General features: G+C 27.8%; 3 protein-coding genes across 3 annotated transcripts; all 3 read right to left on the reverse strand.

The window, feature by feature from the left end:
- Window positions 1-1,189: 1,189 nt before the first annotated feature.
- Window positions 1,190-5,051, reverse strand: LOC110617079 (protein SODIUM POTASSIUM ROOT DEFECTIVE 1). Its single transcript, XM_021759682.2, has 3 exons — window positions 4,452-5,051; window positions 2,787-2,862; window positions 1,190-1,356 (listed from the first exon to the last, which is right to left on the reverse strand). Exons 1-3 carry the CDS (start codon window positions 4,827-4,829, stop codon window positions 1,232-1,234), a joined length of 579 nt encoding a protein of 192 aa, XP_021615374.1. The 5' UTR covers window positions 4,830-5,051; the 3' UTR covers window positions 1,190-1,231.
- Window positions 5,052-9,868: 4,817 nt separating this feature from the next.
- Window positions 9,869-11,422, reverse strand: LOC110616836 (60S ribosomal protein L44). The gene is made up of 4 exons (XM_021759333.2): window positions 11,267-11,422; window positions 10,398-10,577; window positions 10,208-10,282; window positions 9,869-10,112 (listed from the first exon to the last, which is right to left on the reverse strand). Exons 1-4 carry the CDS (start codon window positions 11,267-11,269, stop codon window positions 10,053-10,055), a joined length of 318 nt encoding a protein of 105 aa, XP_021615025.1. The 5' UTR covers window positions 11,270-11,422; the 3' UTR covers window positions 9,869-10,052.
- Window positions 11,423-16,582: 5,160 nt separating this feature from the next.
- Window positions 16,583-18,186, reverse strand: LOC110616802. The gene has a single exon (XM_021759293.2). The coding sequence runs from the start codon at window positions 18,139-18,141 to the stop codon at window positions 16,867-16,869; it is 1,275 nt and encodes a 424-aa protein (XP_021614985.1). The 5' UTR covers window positions 18,142-18,186; the 3' UTR covers window positions 16,583-16,866.
- Window positions 18,187-22,494: the final 4,308 nt, after the last annotated feature.

Consider the following 22,494-nt stretch of genomic DNA (forward strand, 5'->3'; position numbering starts at 1 on the left):
TATTATAAATTCAAACTTTGTATCTTATAATTCAGAGTGATTTATGATGTAATATCTAAATATTACTGTTATTTATAAATTAATTTTTATATTTTTAAAAATTTATTAAATTATTTTTATTTTTTATATTCATTAATAATTTAATTCTTTTACCCACCTTCAATCTATTTTTTATTAAAAAAATTAACCAAATGATAGAGAAAAAATTAAAAATAAAAAATCGTCCTCTCTTGTAATTTTTCCTCTCTTAGCTTAAAATTTTTATGGGGCTTTACAATCACTCCTGGGAACTTAGTATAAAATTATCTTCTCCTTCCAGTTTATTTTTTTATGTGTGTGTTTTCTCTTTCCCTTTACCCCTCCATTAGAACCAAATTGTTCTACTACATTTCCACCATCTTCTCATAACAAAGAAGACAAAGCGGCTCCATCACTCCCTTCCAAACACCTTCAATCCTAACCCAACTACACTGGCTCTGTCCATTTTCTCACTCTTGGAAGCAAAGATTAGCTCGATTACTCATTCGCAATAATCGATGGATCATTTCGCTGCCGATGCTCATTGATTCAACTTATTCAGCTGGAGATTTACCGTACATTCAATTCAATCTGCAAATTTTTGGGATTTCAACTGGTAATTTTTATCGGATTGATTTTTGGTATTTTTTATAATTTAATTAGGTTATTTTTTAGATTGAAATACAGGCCTTTTATGTTTGATTTGGAATTTAAATGTTGGAGAGTTTTTATTTAAATTGTGTTATTTTATGAGATTGAAATACTGAGAAACTGTATTTGGGTGAAATTTATGATTGAATTTGGTATTTGGGATTTGAATTTTGTAATTTTTGTTTGTTTGATATTCTGAGGAAAGAAATGGGATTTGATCAGTTTCGGTAACTGAGGAAAGAAACGTTGGAGTGTTTGTTTGTTTGATATGAAATGAAACTGGCTCATGAACCACACATCTGAAAAATCTCAATCTAAAACCCATTCAAATTAATATCCGCATGGTACTGAAAAAAAAAATTATTATTATGATATTTTTTTTCCTTTTTAAAAGAAAAATAATTAATAACAACTAATATCCACATAATACAGTTGAAATAAATTTTTATTCTGGGTTGAACAATTTACCTAATTAATTAAAGCAAAGGAAATTAATTAATTAATTAATTGGAAGGAGGTAGGAGATGAAGATGAGCTTAATTAATTAAGAGTAATTAATAATTCAAGAGCAAGGCCAAAACTCAGCTGGTTTCACCTTTGAAATGCTCTCAAGTACACCCACAGGTGACACATGACCCATCACAGTCACCCTCTTTGTCTCTAGATCAATGCTGAATGATGTTACTCCTACACATAAACACACAAATTTCTTGTTAAATTTTTTTAAAAAATAATAACAAAATTACTAATATTAATATATCGATATTTAATCACACATCAAAATCAAACCACAAAATATTTAGAAAAAAATATATAAAAAAATATTGTGATCATTACATTAATCAAAATGTAATGGATTATGTGTAATAATTATTTTTTTATAATAATTTTTTTCATAGTGTAAAGTCCCACCAAATATGGTAGAAACTATAAAATTGATAACATTAAATATTGTGGGGCATAAACTACTTGCCGTTTTGTTTAGGCAGCATTAAATTTTATGTCCTGCCAAATGAAGTTAGTTGAGCCCATTTTCATCGACTTCCAAAGTAAAAATTCAACCAATGACTTAACTTACACTGAAAAAATGTGTCTGAATCTGAACAATACAGTACCTTTATCATAAATTGATGTAGAATTCAACCTACCTCTCAGCACTCAATACTAGTCGATTATATATTAGTGCATAATATATTGATAAAAAAATAAATATCGATAAAAAGATTATAATATTATGTTAAATTTAAATCAGATATAATTCATTTAAAAAAATTAATTTTTAATTTTTTTATAAATATGTCACGTTCTCATATAATTTTAAATGTGAAAAGTGTGTTGAATCACATGTCAATTTGAGATAGGGGTGAGTATTCGGTCGGTTTAGTTCAGTTCAAAATTGAACTGAATTGAATAAATCGAAAATCGAAATGTTAGTATTTATAAAAATCGAACCGAATCGATTTTAATCAAAAATTGAATCAAATTGAACCGGTCTGATTCGATTTGGTTCGATTTGATCGGTTTCAATTTTTAATATTTTTTTTATTTTTTATACTTTATTTTTAATATTTTAAAATTTAATTAAAATATTTTAATACTAATATAATTTAATTTCTCTATATTATTGAAAATAACATATTATTATTACTAAATCGGTTTGGTTTGATTTTTTGATTTTTTTTCTTATCAAAACTGAACCAAACCGAAATAACCGAAATTTTTGAAATTAAAAATCGAATCGAACCGAAATGAATAAAAAACTGAACCGAATTTTCAAATTAATTCGGTTCGATCGATTTTTTCAATTTTAACTGAATACTGCTCACCCCATAGTTCGAGATATGAGTAATGTGCCTTTTTAAGACTCCTCCTTTTTTAGCTAATTTTAGAGAGAGTTAAATTTTATCAAAGCCTATTTTTTATTTAAAATTTTAGAATCAAGAATTTAATAAGAATTTGATTTAATAGATTTTTTCTAGCAATTCTTTTATTTGATATAAAATAAAATAATTTTTTTAATTTTAAAAAATTAAAATTATATATAATTTCTTAAGAATTTATTTAAAAAATTTTGTCCTATAAAAAGCTATATATAATGAGAAAGAGAATGATTTCACCTTCCATTTTGGATAGATGTTTTTTCACTTTGCCGGCACAACCTTGACAATGAAGAGAAACTCGCATCACAACTTTCTACAAAAAGAAAAAGAAAAAAAAAATCATACAAGATATGTTATTTTTCGTAAAATATTTAAATTAAAATTTTTCTAGTAATATATTTGGATGGGGATATTCAAATTTGATGAATATATGTTCATTAATTAATTAGAATAATAAATTTAAACAAAACATATAAATATGAGGAAATGAAAATTTTATTTTAATGTTGAATTAAAATATTTTATTGAATTATTATTTTAAATTTCTCAACTATATTTAATTATTAAATTTTCATTATGGGTTGATTCCCATTTGTAGATATAAAAGCTAAATTTGGCAGCATATACTTGTAAATGCATGGTTGTTGAGATAATGTCCAGAACATTTATATTCCCTAATTGCTAAGGAGACATCAACCTTAGGGGGTGTACGGTTACTTCGGTTCATAACCGAACCGAATAAAATCAAAATTTTAGTATTTATAAAAATAGAACATAATTGATTTTAGTTACAAATCGAATCGAACTGAATCGATTTGATTCGATTTGAATTTTTAATAAATTTTTTTTTTACATTTTATTTTTAATATTTTAAAATTTAATTAGAATATTTTAATTTTAATATAATTTAATCTCTCTATATTATTGAAAATAATATACTATTATCATTAATTGATTCGGTTCAACTTTTTTCATTTTTTCTGATTAAAATCGAATCAAATCAAAATAATTGAAATTTTTAAAATTAAAAATTAAATCGAATGAAAATAAAATAAATAAAAAATCAAACTAAATTTTTAAATAAATTTAATTCAATCAATTTTTTCAATCAATTTTTTCAATTTAAACCGAATAGTACTCGGTCCTAACAACACATCATCTCCCCTTTCAATTTTTTTTCTTAACTTATTGACCGAATATATCAATTATTTCTTTATAATTAATTTTTGGATAATACTATCCAACATCACACACACAAAATTATAATAATAATAATAATAATAATAATAATGTCTTTTTTCTCATGCTATCATGTGATGTATCAAGCAAACATGCTTGCCAAATATTCCCTTTTCATGCATCTTCATATCTGTCATCTAATATAAAAAAAAAAAAATTATTAATTAATTTTTTAATTTTAAAAAAAATATACTAAAATATTTATAAAATTTCAGGTATTTTATTAATTTTAATTATTAAATATTTTATTATTTAATTTCTATAATATAAAAAAATTTATTAATTAATTATTAGTTTCATAAAAAAAAAATATTTTATATCTAGTATTCGAATTCAACACCTGGTTAGGTGTTAGGTTCTAGTGTATTTATTGTTTTAATAAAAGATCTACATTACATATATCTAGTTTATGTTAATAATGATAGTGTCAAAGTTCATAACAGTTTTACCTAATGAAGATTATTCCCATGATCATGAATAAATGGGAAACAAAAAACCAAATTTTATTGGATTATTCACACAAAAACCAAGAGATTTGCAGGCTTCAACTAAATCAAAAGAGTGGGAAACAAGGGAAATCCTTGATCTACCAATGGAACAGTCAAAATATATAATGACTTGAAAAGAAAAGGCCAAAAGGGTTGAGAAAGTTAAGTATCAAACCTGGAAAACTTGATCAGATGAAGCCAGTGAAGGTTGCTTTGGTCTGTTTTCTTGGCTGTTATTATTATCATTAATGTCTAATTTCTTGATGGAAGAAATCAGAAGTGATCTGTTTCTGTTAGTAGCTGCAGGTGGAATAAGCTTCATTGGAGAATCCACAAGTCTAGAGTACTTAACACCATTATCACGATTCTTCTTCATTAATAATCTTGATGTTGTTGATGATGAAGAAGAATTATCAAGCAGCTGCTTGAGGGATTTTTCAGGCCTTCTTGGTATGATCACCGAGCGAGGATCACCCACTTTGCAAACTGCAGTTGCTGCTGTAGATTGGCACATGAAGCCCCTCATCTTCCTGCTAGATTTCTTGGTGCTCATGGCTGAAAACACCAGGTGTTTGATATTGTGTCTCAGAGAAAAGGTAATTGTAGAAATGATGATTTTTTGTGGGAATTGGATGGAGATCTTAAGAGGGTTAATAAAAGGGTATCTTCTTGCATGCTATATTTATGACTGAGCTAACCCTTTCCTTCTTAATTTACTCTCTTTTTCTTTCTCTCTGCCTATGTTTTGAATGCCTTCAACTTCCTGTCTTTTTCCCTGCTTAATGTTGAGAAACTGACTTCTTTGTCCTAAAGTTGCCTTTTGATTTTATTTTTACTATAAACCTTATTTACTTTGCAGTTGCAGTTAGTTCTTACAGTCAAAAATCATATATTAACAGTTGATATACAATTTTTATAGAGCTTTTCTCAATAAAGGGTAATTTGATTCTTCTTCCTCTATTTATATAATTTAGAAAGAGAAAAAAAATTGAGTTTAAATTTTTCTTCCTATTTATTCTAAGATTCATCAAATATGTGATGAGAAATATTCAAATTTGATAACCACTGAACCTGAAGTCGAGACAGGATTAAAACTCATTAATATTCTATTCAATCCGCGCCTAAAATAGGTCGGATGGATCGAGAGCCCACCTATTAGAAAGAAGCCTAACTCGTTTGATGAAAACTTTATTTCCTCTGATCTCATAACATCAAAATTCAAACGGTCAAAATTAATTACTATTTCATAATTAAAACTTAACACATAATTTCTAATGGGATCATAGAAAACATGAAGGTGATTTGAGAAGTTGAATTTGCAGGAGTAAAATCTACAAAATTCTACATGGATTGAAAATAGGATATGGATGAAGATAATTAAGAGGAAAGTGAAAAAGAATGGGGAAACTGAGTTAAAGTGGCAGAAGCAGTACAATAAATTAATGAGTTTAAACTGCTACTGCTAACACTGCTTATTTCTGAAAGACTCAGACTTTATTCTCTTGTCAATTCTATAGTTTTTCTTTTTTTTTTTTTATAAAAAAAAAAATTCCCTCTTATCTTCTCTCATTATCACATGCTCACAGTCACACCACCGAGGTTTTTAATTCTTGAAATTGACATTTCCTATTACTTAGGTCCCAATTCATAACTTTTTATTTAGCGGAAGAGTATTCGATATAAATAAAAAAATGGGTAAATTAAATTAATTTAAAATTTTAATTTGATATTTTATTTATTTTAATTTTATTCAATTTTTAATTTTAAAATTTTTAATTTAATTTAATTCGATTTTAATAAAAAAATTAAAAAAATCAAACTGAATTGATTAGTGATAATAGTATATTATTTTTAATAATATAGAAATTAAATTATATCAAAATTAAAATATTTTAATTAAATTTTAAAATAATAAAAAATAAAAAATTTATTAAAAATTTAAACTATCAAATCAGATCGATTCGATTCGATTTGATTTTTGATCAATATCGATTCGGTTTGATTTTTATAAATACTAAAATTTTAATTTTTAATTTATTTAGTTCGATTCAATTTTAAATCAAACCGACTGCCTATATATATATATATCTCTTAATTTCTTAAATTTATTTAATCTCTTTTGCACTTTTTGAATGCTTTAAATTCATTTTCATTGTTTACTTTAAAATAAAATACTATAAAATGTTGTTTGATATTATTTGTTTTTATTTTGTTTAATTTTGAGAATTTTTTTTAAAACGAATTTTTAAAATTAGAAAAATCAATTTTATGATTTTTTTATTATAATAACATAATTTTATATTTAATATTTAAAAAAAACTTAAAGCAAAATGAAATCAAATATCTCAAAAATACACGGTTGCTAATTAAAAACAAAATTAACAGTTTTCAAATATATAAATAATTTACTTTGTTTTAACAGTTTGAGCAAATCTGTTAATATATAGTAATAAGTTAAAATTATTTTTTTTATAAATTATCAATTATATAGTTTATTTATATTTAATCATTATAATTTTTATAAAATTAAATATTTAATAAATTATAATTTAAATATTTTTTTTTTTTTGAAAGGAAAGAAGAAAAGTGTAGAAACTGTAAAAAAAGAAATGAAAGCCCATTCCAGTGGCTTCAAATGATAAGTCCATGAGTAGACTGAGAAGGTGACTACTCAGCCAGCCAGGCCTACCACGTGAACCTCTCACCACTTCATCTTTACCATAAATGGCTTTCCCATGCTTCTTCATCCATGGGACCACCCCCCACCTCTAAACTCTCTTCTTACCGTTTAATCCGACATTGGTTTGAAATAAAAGTGACGTGGGAATTTTAAAAAAGTTATTTTAAAAAAATCTGTAAAAAAATTATATTATATCTTAAAATTAAAAAATATTCTTTTTTAAGAAAAAATTCTTTTATTAAATTATTTTAACTAGAATTCAAATTTGACTATTATTTTGAATATCTATATTATTTTAAATTTAAGTAAAATTTATCATATGAATTCATCACAAACTAAATTATTGTTATTCGAATAATAACTAAATTAATTTAATTTTATATTTTTCAAAATTAATTATTTTTTGTTTTACAATTTTAATGTTCTTATTATTTTATTTTAAATTAAAATATATAAAAATGTATAAATTTTTATCTTATTTAAAATATTTATATTATATAAAACTTGAACTTGATCTAAAGTTGCCAAAACCATTTTGATAGAGTTTAATTGGATAAGATATTTAAAAATATCTGATGGTCAAAATTCTAGTAAAAATTGAAAAAATATATATATATTTTTTTTAAAAAAAAAAAGAAAAAAGAAATCTGGCCTTTAAATTGAAGAATGCATGAAGGAAACCCATAACTCATCATATAGCGATTGGGGAAGTTTCATATGATTGGCACTCCACAACAAACATTTTGTAGATCAATTCATAATGTCATTTTCTTATTTATTGATTTATTTTCTATTAGTACACAACCTCAATGAGAAAATATGGCCCACTTCAAAAAAAAAAAAAAAACTATTTGTTCATTTCCTTTTCAAATTGAAGACTAAATTATATTTTAATTTTAAATTTTAGTGTAATTAATGCATTAATTTTTCTATTTTTAGAATCGAACACAATTCCATTCAAATAAAAAATTCTTCATCTATAAAATCCGCTATTCAAGTATTTAAATACGATAAAAAGAGAGAAAAATCATTTCACTATCAGTAATACCCCTTCCTCTCTCCTTACCAAGTGATCTGGTTTTTAATGATGAAAGCCCTCATCATCTTCAACAACTAATTTTTCCACAGCATAACCAGTCAAAAAAATTCTCTAGAAATTAATAAAATATTAAGAATTCTATCTCTTAAGATCTATGGCTTTTAAAAAGAACCACTTACAAAATATCACCCCACAATGCTCTCTCCATAGCCATCCCATATAGAATGGTGAATTGGGCAGTGCCTTGCCCATGAATTTGTAGCCTTTGTAAACAAACCCATTAGCATGGTTACGGTTGTTTCCTTCCTTAAGCTATTATAAACCCACCTCCACCTACTTTTATTGTATAACCTTATAAGCAAATATAAACAAAAGATCTAGGAATTTAACTAATCGATTTGCATGCAATTGCATTAGAAATTGGAGTTGGAGAAATGTGATCAATAATAGGATTTTGAAGCACTTTATTATTTCCAAATCTCCATTTCACTTCCTCTTTATTAAGCCACAAAGATTAGCTTTCAAAAGATGAGGTTTTGAAAATAATGTTGCATGATTGAATTTATTGCCAATCCACATTTGCATGATTGAGTTTTGCAAATAGAGATGTTAATAATTTGCCGGTTGAAGATAAGAGTTTATGGTGGTTGTAAGTCATAGTTATATAATGGAGAAAAACAGAATGGAGATGAGTATTTTTGTTATTTTGTATTAGATTGAAGGAAAAGACTTTCAATTGGATAAATTTAAAACTTTGAGATTTAAATGTTTGATTTTAATTACGCTATAACTTAGAAATTAAAATATAATTTATTCAATTTATTTAAAATAATTAATTAACATAATAAAAAATAATTAACAATAAAAATTGTCAAATTAAGCCTCATGTGTTTTAAAGAATAATTTTTTTAAAAATATTTTCTTTACTTTTGTACGTTTGACGCATTCAAAAATATTATTAAAAAAAAATTCATATTAGATGGAAAGTAAATTTAAAAAATTATTTGAATTAGTTTAATCCGTTGGTCTCTTATTTTATTGTAGATTGTAATATATATTCCAAACAGGATGGTACGTTTCTTTGTTCTTTCCTTTTGAACAGCTGCCAATTCAGGTTATATTATTACAAACTTTGTAAATTAAGTTGTCTATTAGCCAGCAACTAATTGGCCATTGCTGGTTTTGTCAGAAACAAAGCTGCAAGAAACAAGGCTGCAAGAAACAAGGATTTCTTTTACTGATCAGTACTGGCTTTGTGTTTTCTTGTTTTTTTATTTATTTTTAATTTGGAAGCTTGATATTTTGGCAATTTAAGAGGGTTTACTCGTTAGACGATGATATTTTAGGGAATGTACTGCTATGCTCAAGGACCCATGCTTCTACTGGCTTTTGATAGACTATGAACTCTCTCGAGTCTCCTCCTTGTGCATGAGGCTTTCAGCTTGGATGTCTTGAGCCCTTTAATTCAATGGATACAGATATCAGATTTTTTTGGGGTGGTCTCCGCCGAGTTTGGACTTTAACTATGTGTTTTTACATGTCCTTGTTAGTTGTTTGGGTTGTCTTTTATGCTTTCCGAGCATGTTCTGGTCTGGAGGTTTCAAGCCATGGGTGATTCGCTTGCCGTCTATTCTGGCATGGTGGGTGTCAAATCCTAGGATAACGATGTTTAACTTTCATCACATGGGCTTCACTGGCTCAAGCTAGTTCTAATTACCAATAAGAAATTGATTAGTTTGTACCAAAAAGAGAACAAATATGCCCAGAAATTTATCAGATTTGTATGTTAATATATAAGAGCTTACTTCAACCATGTGCTCAGTCAGAAGAAATACTTCAAACATGTCTCATTCAAGTAGGATGGAATCATTCATAGCTCAATCAAAATAGCTCACTAATTCTAATTAGAAGACAATTGGTTATTGTAAACAACCATAATGAAGTAGCGTGACAGCACTTTAACCACACAAAATGAAGTGAAGAAAAATTCTAGATTTTGCCTTAGCTTAAATGTCTGAACAGTGAATCACAACCAAAACATAACCATAAAATAGCATTTAGAACAGAGAAGTACCCTTCCCCTTCTTATCTCCACCAATCTCAAAATGCTTGCATCTCTGCATAAACAATAAGCAATAGATGAATGTTAAACAAAAAGGCGAAATGAATGACCAAAGCAAAGGGCAAGGAAAAAAGTTACTCGGGGGCAAACCTTAATTGGATGCTGAGACACATGCTTGCAACCTTGACATTGCAACCTCAGAACAATCTTCTTAGTAGTTTTGGCCTGTTAAGAAAAACACACTATTTAATGATCAAGTCTGATCCAATCGCTATTACTTGGCTTTTCTGACATGAAGATCAATCATGTTCAAACAAGAGAAAAGTTTGTTAAACTATACCTTCTTGTGGAAAACAGGTTTTGTCTGCCCTCCATAACCCGACTGCTTACGATCATAACGCCTTTTACCTTGTGCAGCAAGGCTATCTTTACCTTTCTTGTATTGTGTGACCTTATGCAAAGTGTGCTTTCGGCATTCCTTGCTCTTACAATATGTTTTCTTTGTCTTGGGAACGTTCACCTACAAAACAAAAGTGATCATCAGAAAAGCTAACCTAAATTCAATATCTTCACACATGATTTAAAACTTGTTTTTCTATTTTCTGACAAAGCTTACATCTGAATAGAATGCAAGACTGTGAAATTTCAATTTGGCAAAACATAATTCTTCAGTACAGAGCAAACACTGAAAAAACCACCTTACATACCATTTGACCAATACAAACAATAATTTGCAATTTTCTTCAGTATAACGTTTAAAGAAATTTTTTTAAAAGAATCCCTAAAAGAATTGCTGACAAGTTGCTAGATCCATCATCCAACGCAGCTCTAATCACACAATAGCAATTGCCAGATATCAGCAATCACTTTAAACACTTCCGCTCATACCATAGCTTCTCAAAACACTAACCTTCCCTTCCCTTGATGGCAAAAACACATACAATGTTTACTCCGAATGCAAGCATCCATTTCATATCGAACTTTCTTTATCAACATCAACCCATTAACCCCAAAAGAAAAGAAAACCCAAAAGAATATGCACTCGAATACCAGAATCCATTAATGGGTCGGAAGCAAAACCCAGATGAGCATTAAAAAAGGCACAGAAGTAGATGCAATCACAAAATTAATATGTAATTTCAACACATCCAAACAGAAAATATGAAGATAGTAGAAACTGAAGTAGAGAGAAAATGAAGATTGGCATACCATCGTGGTTAGGCTCTACAAAACCCTGGTTGTTCCACAGGAGAGGAGAAGAGGAGGCAGTTAAAATTCCATTGTTAGGGCAAGGCTAAGCTTTTATAGCACCGTACCTGGGGGGATCAGTTAGGGTTACGCTCTTGATTTGAGCTTGGGCTGTCTCTTCTTTTTTGGGCCGTTTTGTTACCTTCTTTATAGAAAATAAGTTATATTTACAAAATATTTTTTGATAAGAAATATTTTACAAGAAAATAAATTATTTTTATTTTTAATTGTAATTTAAAATAAAAAAATTTATAAACTTATGTAACAAAAAAGATTTTTATGATTGGAAAAAGTAACATTTTTTGAAAAGGTAAAAGTTATTTTTTTATCAAAAAAATATTTTGTATTAATTAATTTTTTACTGTTTTAAATATCAAAAGATAAATAGCGGCAAAAAATTATTTTTTAAATACATAGGATAAAAAATTAAAATTAATTTTATTTATATTTAATAATAATAATTTTTTAAAAAATTACTCCCTCTGTTTTTTATCTATCATTTTAGAGTTTTTATTTCTAAATAAGTGACAATTTATGATTTTAATATTTATTAAATATTGTATTTCTTGATATATAATTTAATAAGTGGATTCTTTTTAAAATATTTATTAAATTTGTTAGAGAATCATTAGTGAAAAATCAAAATTTTTAAATAAAAATATTAATTTAAAAATTATATAATATTAATTTAATATAAATTAAATTACAAATTTTAAAATAAAAATAAGTGATAATAGATTTTTTTATATTTTTATTTTTTAATTAATTATTATATTTTAATTATTATATCAATAAATTTTAAGTGCATTAAAAAATTATTACTATTTATTAACAATATGATATTATAAATACTATTTTAATATAAATTTAATTATATATTTTGAAATAAAAATAATGAAAGTATAAAATATTTTTTTTATATTTTTTCTCTTTATATTAATACTATTTGATATTGTACAGTTGAATTTTATTAATAAAATATAATTTGATTAACTATATTACAAGAGTTGCACATTTAAAATAATTTTTTAATTTGATAAACATTAATTTACATATCACTTAAAATAATTGAAAAAAAAAATAAAATTATCCATTTGTTTTCCATGAATATTTTTAAGAAAATATTTTTTATAGTATATAATATTTAAAATACTTATAAAATTGATAAATAAAAAAATCTTTTTTATCAAAATAAAAATTAAATTGTTTTCCAAAAATCAACTTAAGCCTTTCAAAAATAAAAATAATTTTCTAAATTTTAATAATTTTATTAATATTGCTTAATTATATATATATATATATATATATATATATATATATTAACTTTTTTTAATTACAATTAAATAATAAAGAAAATTCTAAAATACACCTTTTCTAATATCAAGGAGTAATGTCATATGCAACAATAATTACAAGTTGTAACCATGATAAAAGGCTGACTTAACTTTCACTCGTTTCAAATTGAAAAAATTGACCGAACCGAACTAATTTGAAAATTTAATTCGTTTTTTTATATATTTCGGTTCGATTCGATTTTTAATTTCAAAAATTTTGATTATTTCAGTTCAGTTCGATTTTGATCAGAAAAAAATCTAAAAAATCGAATCGAACCGATTAGTAATAATAATATTTTTTTAATAATATAGAAAAATTAAATCATATTAAAATTAAAATATTTTAATTAAAATTTAAAATATTAAAAATAGTGTAAAAAATAAAAACATTATTAAAAATCGAAACCGATTAAACCGAATCGAATCAGATCGGTTCGGTTCGATTCGATTTCTGACCAAAATCGATTCGGTTCGATTTTCATAAACACTAAAATTTCAATTTTCGATTTATTCGGTTCGATTTTGAACCGAACCGACCAAATACTCACCCCTAGCACCACATGCTTGAGAAAAATCTTGCATGAAAGTTTTATGACTGTAGTCTGGTGAACCGAGTGTATACAAAAATTTCTCCTGAACAATTTAATTATATTGACAATAGACATGAACATATATACCAAACATAAACTTATTTCTAAAGTGCAGGTCATGAGGCCATCTTCGTGCAGGATGTGCTTTAAACATAAGTAATTCTCTTACTACAACTAGGAAGAGTGAGCATTCAGATCTGAAGGCAATGCCAATTGACCAGCTGTTCTCCACTTGAAAGCAGGAATAACCACATTGTAAAATCCAGAAAATAATGATCCAACTATAACTCATAATCCAAATGTATCCATGAAACCTTGGACACATCCCTAAGAAAGTCAAGAGAGTCCCTATTTGAAAGTAGGATAGATCTTTATTCTGCAATTGGCTTCATTTCTTTGGAATCTTACTTTGTTTGGTATAACATGGGAGAATATTAGGGTTTGCTAAGATGAAGCTTATTATATTAGCTGAAATATGGTGTTGAACATGACATGAGAAGATTGAGGTAACCACCAATTAATAAGTGTGTAGTGAAATGTTACCTACAAGTGCAGTACATGCCACACATTTATCTTCACAAATGCACAAAAAAGTATTGAATTTGAAATGGGAAAGCAAAGTGAATTTGCGGCTGAATCAATGAACCAGTTTGATGAGCAGAGATCCAAAGTCTAATTGTGAAAGATGCTACATGGGGATTAGCTAAATTTAAGTCTAGACTAAGGACTGATATTACGAAAGAATTGCTTAGATAATGGACATACAACGCAGAGCATGCATCCCAAGTAGTGGCGGACACATTCATATAAATGAGGATCAACTGAGACCTCATTTTTTGAAATAACTCCCACATGTATATGCTTTTTAAATTCTTACCCACTTTTCTTGGTAAAGAATATATTTTGACAAGAAGACATTAACTGACTCTTCATTCTTGATAATTTTCAAGGATTAAATCTTGTCCAGTATAATTATAAGAATACTTTCTGTAATATTTTTATTACATTTTGATGCGTTGAAACCACAGAAATGTTTCTCTGCACTAGTGATTTCAAGTGGCCCTTGAAGTCGAGCCATACTTGAACCAAACTATTAATAAAAAGTTGGGTTCAAGACATGGAGATAAGCTGAAAAAGAGGTTCTGATGCAACTTATGACACCAATGCAGATGTTTTCAGTCATTTAGCCATTTCACCAATCAAAAGCCTTCTTTATATATTGATTACTAATGCTAAAGTTTTTTTAGGCTTTTTGTGGTTCAACAATAAAATAATTTACTTTAGGAGTTACCACATAAAAAATGATGAATCATCACATGAAGATGATGAAGACATCAAGTTATTGTAGAGATTATGCAGGAGGTGATCTGATAGATGAAGGTGTTGATTCTACTCTCTTCTTTATTGTGAGACATATTTTAGCAACCCTAAAAGTGAAAGAGGAGGACTGGCACACAATTCATTATTTCAAACTTTGGTTCATCATGGGACTCAAGTAAAGGAACTTATCATAGACAGGGGAATGTGGTATCAGCATCCTAGTTGAATACCTCAAGTTTTCAACCAACCCACCCCACATCATAACTACACAAGATGGTTTGAATTAATAACTCCACTATTCCAATCATCATTACCTTTTTATTTTTAACTTTGGGTGTTTAATTACTTTGTAATATGGTTCCTATGCAGGTAACTCACTTTTTCTTGGTTGACCTTAAGTCAAAATGATGAGAAGCAAAGGGAGAGATAATACATACATACACCTCTTCAATTGGAAAGAAGTTCATAAACAATTCCAACGGGAGCTTTCAAATGTTTTTACTGGTATAAACTACCAAGCCATTGAAATGGGACTTCAAGTTATTTTTGTTTTTGCTATTAAAGCATTTCAAAATTCGAGGTCAAGTTTTCTCCAAGCATGGAAAAATGATGCAAACAAGAAACTCAAGAAATTCCAATTTATGTATTCAAGAAACTTAAGAATTATGGTCTAAAAGATGCATTGTTTGGAGATGAGAAGTTTAGTAGGGAAATTCACTAGTCCTTAATAGACCTCTTTTCTAACATTTTTAAGCAGGAATTAGAAAAGTTTTAGGAAGCAGGGGCAGTTTTGTAATTTTAGAGCTGTGCAAAAAAAGTACGCATCGCTTTAGGTGTCTTTATTTTTATTTTGGAATCTTAATAAGAGTCATTATCGTCTTAGAATCATATATTCCCTTTAGTTTTTCTAGGAGTTAACATCTTCAAGGTTTAGGATTAATTCTGAATTTCCTGCCTTATCTATGCCATATGGGGCTTAACCTGTTCAGTCAGTTAGTAGAGTTAGCATAGATAGGCAGGAAATTCAAAGAAAAAAGAGTTTAGAGCACTAGCCAGTTACGGAGAGTCGGTTGGCTGCTATCCTTGCCTTAGCTATTAGCTTTTGCTAGCAAAAAATATGATGATAGTAGCCACAACTGGAATTCTGAAAATAACTAAAGCATACTTGCATGGCATTAATGCTCAAGACTCGAGTACCAGATACCAACGAGTGAATTAACTTTTTAACCATATCTGTAAGTCACAACATATTTTATTTTATATATATATATATACGGTGAAGAATTGTCTTCTGGAGATTTCAAGACTATCTATTATTAGGAATAAATTTAGAAAGTAATTTTTATTGTATTCAGGAAGAATGAGTTTGTCTGGGATTCCAAATAAGCGTTGGTTTATTTTGGGGACTCCACATGTTGGTTTAGTATTTTCTTATATTGGAATTCCAAATCCTAGTGGTAGGAGTAGGAGGAGGTTTAGCAATTCTACTATGAATATCTATGTCAAGTATTTTAGACTTTTATAATCAACACCTTGATAATTGATATTGAGAATCAATTTGAGAATAGTTTCTCATTTCTTTAGGGATGAAAGTTGAAGAGTGGCAAGTTTCCATATACTATTTTAAACAGGTGACCTAATTAGTTATTGAAAAACCAATTATCAAAAAAATAAAAAAATAAAAGTTTGAAATCATATTGGAGAAGATATTTTCTTTCCTGATATTTTCAGTTTACCACAGCCGAGGTATTTCATTCAGCAATACAAAAGGCAATTTTAGATTCTAAAGCACAAGTATTTTATCAGAGAAGTCAATAACTGAAATAAGCCTCTAAAGCTTAAATATAACAGGTCAGACTGATTTTTGGTGTAACAGTATAAGGCCAATGCGGCTGAGCACAAGTACACAAGTTAGATGTTGAGAGAAAAATCTTCAAGGCAAAATGTAGAACACGATCCTTAGGAACTCTTCAGGAAATACAAATGTCAGATATATACTCTTCCAACAGAATATGTCAGTGGTAAAATTCATATAACTCAACTCTCATAACACAATACTGTGATAGAATGAATAAAAATGGTATTCTTTTTCTCATTATACTGTTCAAAACCAGCTCGAAGGATAAATCAACTCCTATAAATAAGCAACTCCAACAAAATCAAAAGAAAAAGGTGAACTAACGGTCAATCACAAGATTACAAGCAATAGCTATAATGCATAAATACAATTAATCACTTTGTACATCTGATACAGCAGACTTGGATACAGCTAATAGAGATTGGCCATAGAATATTCATTACCTGCCAAGCAAATCCCTCACTTTGACACCAAAAGCATTTCTGGTTTCTTAGCTTTACTGGGTGTGTTACCATCGGAAGAAGCATTAACAGCTGTTACTGCTGTGGCCTTTGCAGCTTCCCTGGCTCTCTTATCAAGCAGAATGAGACTCCGTGTGGCCAATATGGCCTGTGGAGCTAAGTCATGAGACCCCCTTGCATACAACCGCCTAACAGCCATAGATGCAGCATCCTTAACATCTTGGGAATTCAAAGGCCCCAACAAACAATGTCCTATAATCCTCAATAAAGGCTGCAAAATCTCCCAAGGTAGTGGAATCCTCACACCCTTTTGCCTTGAATCCTCTGTGCCAATTTTTTCCACACTCAATTTCTCCATTTCCTTCACAACATCATCAACTCCATGCCCATTATCGTCAGAACCATTACTTAAGCTCCTCCCCTCCAAAAAATATCCACCATTAGTTTCATTTCCATTTCGAATTTCAACTTCTTTATCACCATCTAATTTGTCACTGCACGCACAATCCTGCCCAGCCCACGCACTAGCATATTTACACAATTCAACCTTAGACCAACTAGGCATTTGCGAGATCTGCTTGAAGTAACAATCAAGTGCGACGCCAACAATAACCGGTCGCTTTGTAGACTTCACAGCAATCTGCGGCTCCAGCGGCGGCGCCAAAACGGCAAGAGACGGTCGAGAATCATCAAAACCATGTGGATTTTGCTTGTTCCGAGGGGTATGATAAAGCGAAGGCTGTGAAAGATCAGGAATTTGTATGAGAACCTGCTTACCGCCGCGAGATTTCGCCTCCGACGAGTATATGGCAAGAAGAACAGCCTCAAAACCGGCAAGAGAAGGAGCGGAAGCAGAGTCTGAGGAGTGGATCCGAGAAAGATACAACCCCAAAAGCAGAGGAAGAAACGAAAGGACAATAAGACGAAGATGAGGATCAGAAGAAAGATAGGTATTGTAAAGCCATTGACACAGAGGATCAGAGCCAGAACCAGAGGAAGGACAAGAAAGAGCAGAGGAGAGAAGTTCATAAGCGTCGAAAGAAGAGAGGAAGGAAAGTGCAGGCCGTTCGGAGTCAGCAAGGGAAGAGAGGGAGAAGGAAGAGGGGGGATCAGAGGGGAGAATAGAGGAAAGGGAGAGGATGCGAGCGCGAGCTTTCGAGACGGATTCCCACCAGGACTGCATTGGGTCGCCGGCCGCCTTAGGGTGTGGGGTGGAGGAGGAGGAGGAGGAAGAAGGAGAGTAGTTGTGGGGGTTGAGTTTGTTCAACTCCATGACAGAAGAGATTGACGGTTGATGACTGTTTTCTTGTGATTTTGGACAAGAGACGCATATAAATAGCGTTTTGGATTGTCGTACGCGAATGCCGAGTGTCGTTTAAAGTTTAGCCGGCAAAAATGGAGTTTAAAATAATAAAAAAATATAATTTGAAGTATTTTTAACTTATACAAAAAATTATTAATACATTAATAATATCAAATCTTCTAGCATTGATATTACCTTTTCCTTTTGGACGAAACATAGAACTTATTTGCCATTGCAAAAAGAAGTTTATGAATTTCTAAGCCGAATTTTCTCTCTCTAATTCTTTCCTACAGAGAAAATTTATCTATTTTTCTTTATTTAAAAAATGATTTTGTCTCCCTATAATAGGGGCGAGAGACGCTTGATTTGATGGCAGTTTTGCTAGATCTTATCATTCATAACACATTGTGGTCGGTCTGTCCTGTAATTGAATATTATTTGTATATTTTAAATATTTAAATATAATTTTATAAAAATAATTACTTATTTTAACGTTAATTTTATTAAATTTTAAATAAAAATAAAATTTATAAAATTATATTACTGTAAAAAAATATAATGTGATTATAATAGTGAGATTTTTATTATATTTAATTAATATTTTTAAATATTTTTAGTTGATATTTTTATAGTGATTGGACAATAATTAAAATTGTTAAAGAAAATAATTAATCTCATAAATTAAGATATGTGAAATATCTAAAATTAATATATAAATATTTATTTTATGAAATAGGTATTTATTTTATGAATAAATACACTGAACTGATTCGCATGAGAAATTCATATAGAAAATAACATGTATTTATGAATTACTCAAGTGATGATTGTATAAGTAATTTTTTAATTTGAAATCAATAAATAATATTATATATAAACTTTTATGTGTTAGATTAATTATATACGTCACTTGATTCATGAGTAACAAATAGGGATAAATTATATATATTAAGAATTATATGAAAGTATTTATGTAATTGAAATATGATTTATTACTCTAGATTAAATTAGAAAATATTTTATTTGTCCTTTGCTAGTATTAATTATAAAATTTTTGCATAAGGTGAAATGAAATTTTAAATCAATAAAATTAACAAATAAAATTTAAATTTCATTAAATAGGTTAATCACTAATATGATAATATTGCTGACACGTTTCATGTATCAAATGTTAAATCAAAATATTTATATCAAAATATTTATGATGAAAGATATTAATTACACAGACAACTTTTAGTATTCTGAATATTTGAATAATCTTGGTATGTTGGTAAATAATATTGTTAACTTTAAAATTAATTAATTAATTAATTATATTTGTTGTCAATATATTTGGAACGTAATGAATCACACATATAAAGAATTGCATCATAAAATAAAAGGAGAAGTTAAATCAAGTAGGATTTGATTGCATATAAATTGACATTGAATAAAATTATAATTTGAAAGAATTACGCTTTTGATATCTAGTTAAAGAATTACGCTTTTGATATCTAGTTAATTAAGTAAGGATTTAACTAAAATTATCTAAAATTTATATAACTTGCTTATTAAAGTTATAAAATATAGTTGTAATTTATTTATTTAATTAGTAAAATAAATAAATATTATTATATTGAAACTCTAAAATTTAAGTATGAGAAGGCATGTTATGGGAATCTGTGCCTATTCTTCGCAGAAACTCTTGAGAGCCTCCAAAATTTATAGAAAAGATAGAAAATTAACACTCAAAACCTCTCACTTTCTTAATTTTTTAGAATCGTTCTAAGGTTTTTTTTTATTGTTATTCTGTATAAATATCGTTAGAAACCAGACACTTGGACGGTTTGTAATTTGTGAGAATCCAACAAAGACGAACGATCTCATATTTTGCTGTAGTGAAAATAAAACGTATTTATTTTCTCTTTAATTATTATTATTTTATTCGTTTAAACGTGATTCATGTTAAAGAAAAATTTTATTTTTCTATTTTTTCCACTGCATTCAATCTAATTGAAACCCAACACTGACTTTATCTACTTGGTTAGCTTTTTTTTATAATGTTTTGGGCTCCAAACCTATAGATATAGTCATATTCAAAATCATTCGATCTATGAAAATGTGCAATCAATTTTAGACCGTAAGAACAGTCATTTCCAAAGTTCCATAGCTGGCCGCTTTGCCTTTGGTCACCTATCCCTTTAATCTCAAATGTTGTTGGAGCTCTAACCGTCAATCTTTTCGACGTTTTAATGAGTTGTGTCGAGTCAAATTTATAAGAATTCAAATTTAATTTATCAAGAAATTTTCAAGTTTAAGCTTTCTAACTGAATCTCAATAAGTTTAACTTAGTTTATTTAGCATATGAGACAAGACGAGTTGACTTTTTATTTAACCAAGTCTTAAACAACTCAAGAGCAATTTAATTAATTTATAATTTTAAAATGTTATAATTTAAAAATAATATATTCAAAACTAAATAATTTTAATCAAATAAACATATTTACAAATTAAGTCGTGAACCTATAAATAAATCTTATATATATATATATATATATACCCATAAATTTTATTAAAAAAAAAGTTTGTAACATCCCAAATTTTGAAAACGTGTGACAAAAATGTAGTAATTAATATGACCTATGGACAATAAAAACATTGAAATATATTAACAAAATTTAAATTATTGTGTAATTTCACCATTATAAATCAAGCATACATAATATATAAATTTTAAAATTAAACTCATCCTATATTTTTTTCACACTCAAAAAATATTCTCTTTAAATTTAAATGGAAAAATTACTTTTTAGTCCCTGAGATTTAACGTAATTAATATTTCTGTCCCTCTATTTTGGCGACCCAACACTTAAGTCTCTCACTTTCTTTTCCGTCCAAATTTGTAGTCCTTCCGTCCATTTAAACCGTTTGGTCAAAGAGTCAAAGGTGAGAGGTGATAATTTTTTTCAAAAATACCATTCTCTCGATGTGAAATCCCTTTTTTTTTTTTCTCTTTCATACTTTCTCCAGTTGCAGAAAGGGTAGGAAGAAGAAGAAGAAGAAGAAGAAGTTGCAGAAAGGGTAGGAAGAAAAAGAGACATTTGGGTTTGGGTTTTGTGATTTTGAAATAGCGGAATTTTTAGCGAGGGTTAATTTTGTCAATTCATGTGTCCCAAACGGCTATTTTGGATGGAAGGACTACGAATTTGGACAGAAAAAAAAGTGAGGGACTTAAGTGTTGGGTCGCCAAAATAGAGAGATAGAAGTGTTAATTACGTTAAACTTCAGGGACTAAAAAATAATTTTTTTAATTTAAATTGATCTAAACATGTTATAGAATATTCATGCAATCTACGGATTGAGATTGCAAAATTATTTTAATTATACTTTATTAAATATTTCAAATTTGTTATAAGAAATTTCAAAATTTATGATGGCTCAATACTTTTTCACTAAAATTATTTGGAGTGTAAATATATATAAACAAACAAACTCTTTAATGTTGAAGAGTATTTGCAACTTCAAATAAATAAATCTAAAAATTAATTTAGAAAATAAATTAAGTCAAATTAAATTTTTATATAAGTCAATTTTTGAATGTCAAAGAGCATCTTAATTTATTTAACCCTTACTTGTACTTTTAAAATTAAATATTTAAATTCGTCTAAAATTACAGCTCTTTCATCCATTTTAAACATTAGTTTAAACCTAGTGGATGATCAAATTTTTTCTTTTTTTATAAAATACTCTTTATAAAAGTTTACAATTTACTTAATAGTTATTTGGTACCACTTAAAAATAACTGAAATTATAAGTATTTTTTGAAAGTTTTGAAATTATAAATATATAAATATTTTAATGAATGAAAATTAAATAACACAAAGTATAAAAATTAGTTAAATGAGATATTATAGATAAAAATTAATGGGAATTTAAGTGTTCTCTCAAACAAAAAATAAATGATCAAAATGTTTAAATTATAATTTGTCAGGACAGTACGATCATAGAGAAATTTAAGTGTACGATTTTAAACATACTGATATCGATCCATTAATTATGTTAAAATTCAAGAACTCGCGTTAGTTTATCAATTTAAAAAAGAGTAATAACGATATTTTTACATTTTCAACAGTAAAAATAGATGAAGAGACATTTAATTTGAACGAACTAATTATAGAAAAATTTAAGTGTTCGATTTTAAAAATATAAGAATCGATCGATTAATTATGATATAACTCAATTATTATTATTATTATCACCATATACTTCAGAAGCAAAGTCATGAAGAAGAGAAAATCATTGCAACAAAACCATATGCCAGTGATATAATGATACTTCTTTTTT

The sequence above is a fragment of the Manihot esculenta genome, chromosome 6 (assembly GCF_001659605.2).
Source record: "Manihot esculenta cultivar AM560-2 chromosome 6, M.esculenta_v8, whole genome shotgun sequence".
NCBI classification, from domain to species: Eukaryota; Viridiplantae; Streptophyta; class Magnoliopsida; order Malpighiales; family Euphorbiaceae; genus Manihot; species Manihot esculenta.

Coding starts and splice junctions, on each gene's coding strand:
- LOC110617079 (XM_021759682.2), bottom strand. CDS start 4,829: ATGAGCACCAAGAAATCTAGCAGGAAGATGAGGGGCTTCATGTGCCAA. Junction 2,863..4,451: donor CATCTGATCAAGTTTTCCAG/GTTTGATACTTA, acceptor TTCTTTTTGTAG/AAAGTTGTGATGCGAGTTTC. Junction 1,357..2,786: donor ACATCTATCCAAAATGGAAG/GTGAAATCATTC, acceptor GTTTATGTGTAG/GAGTAACATCATTCAGCATT.
- LOC110616836 (XM_021759333.2), bottom strand. Junction 10,283..10,397: donor AACCTGTTTTCCACAAGAAG/GTATAGTTTAAC, acceptor TTTTCTTAACAG/GCCAAAACTACTAAGAAGAT. Junction 10,113..10,207: donor TGTCTCAGCATCCAATTAAG/GTTTGCCCCCGA, acceptor TTGTTTATGCAG/AGATGCAAGCATTTTGAGAT.
- LOC110616802 (XM_021759293.2), bottom strand. CDS start 18,141: ATGGAGTTGAACAAACTCAACCCCCACAACTACTCTCCTTCTTCCTCC.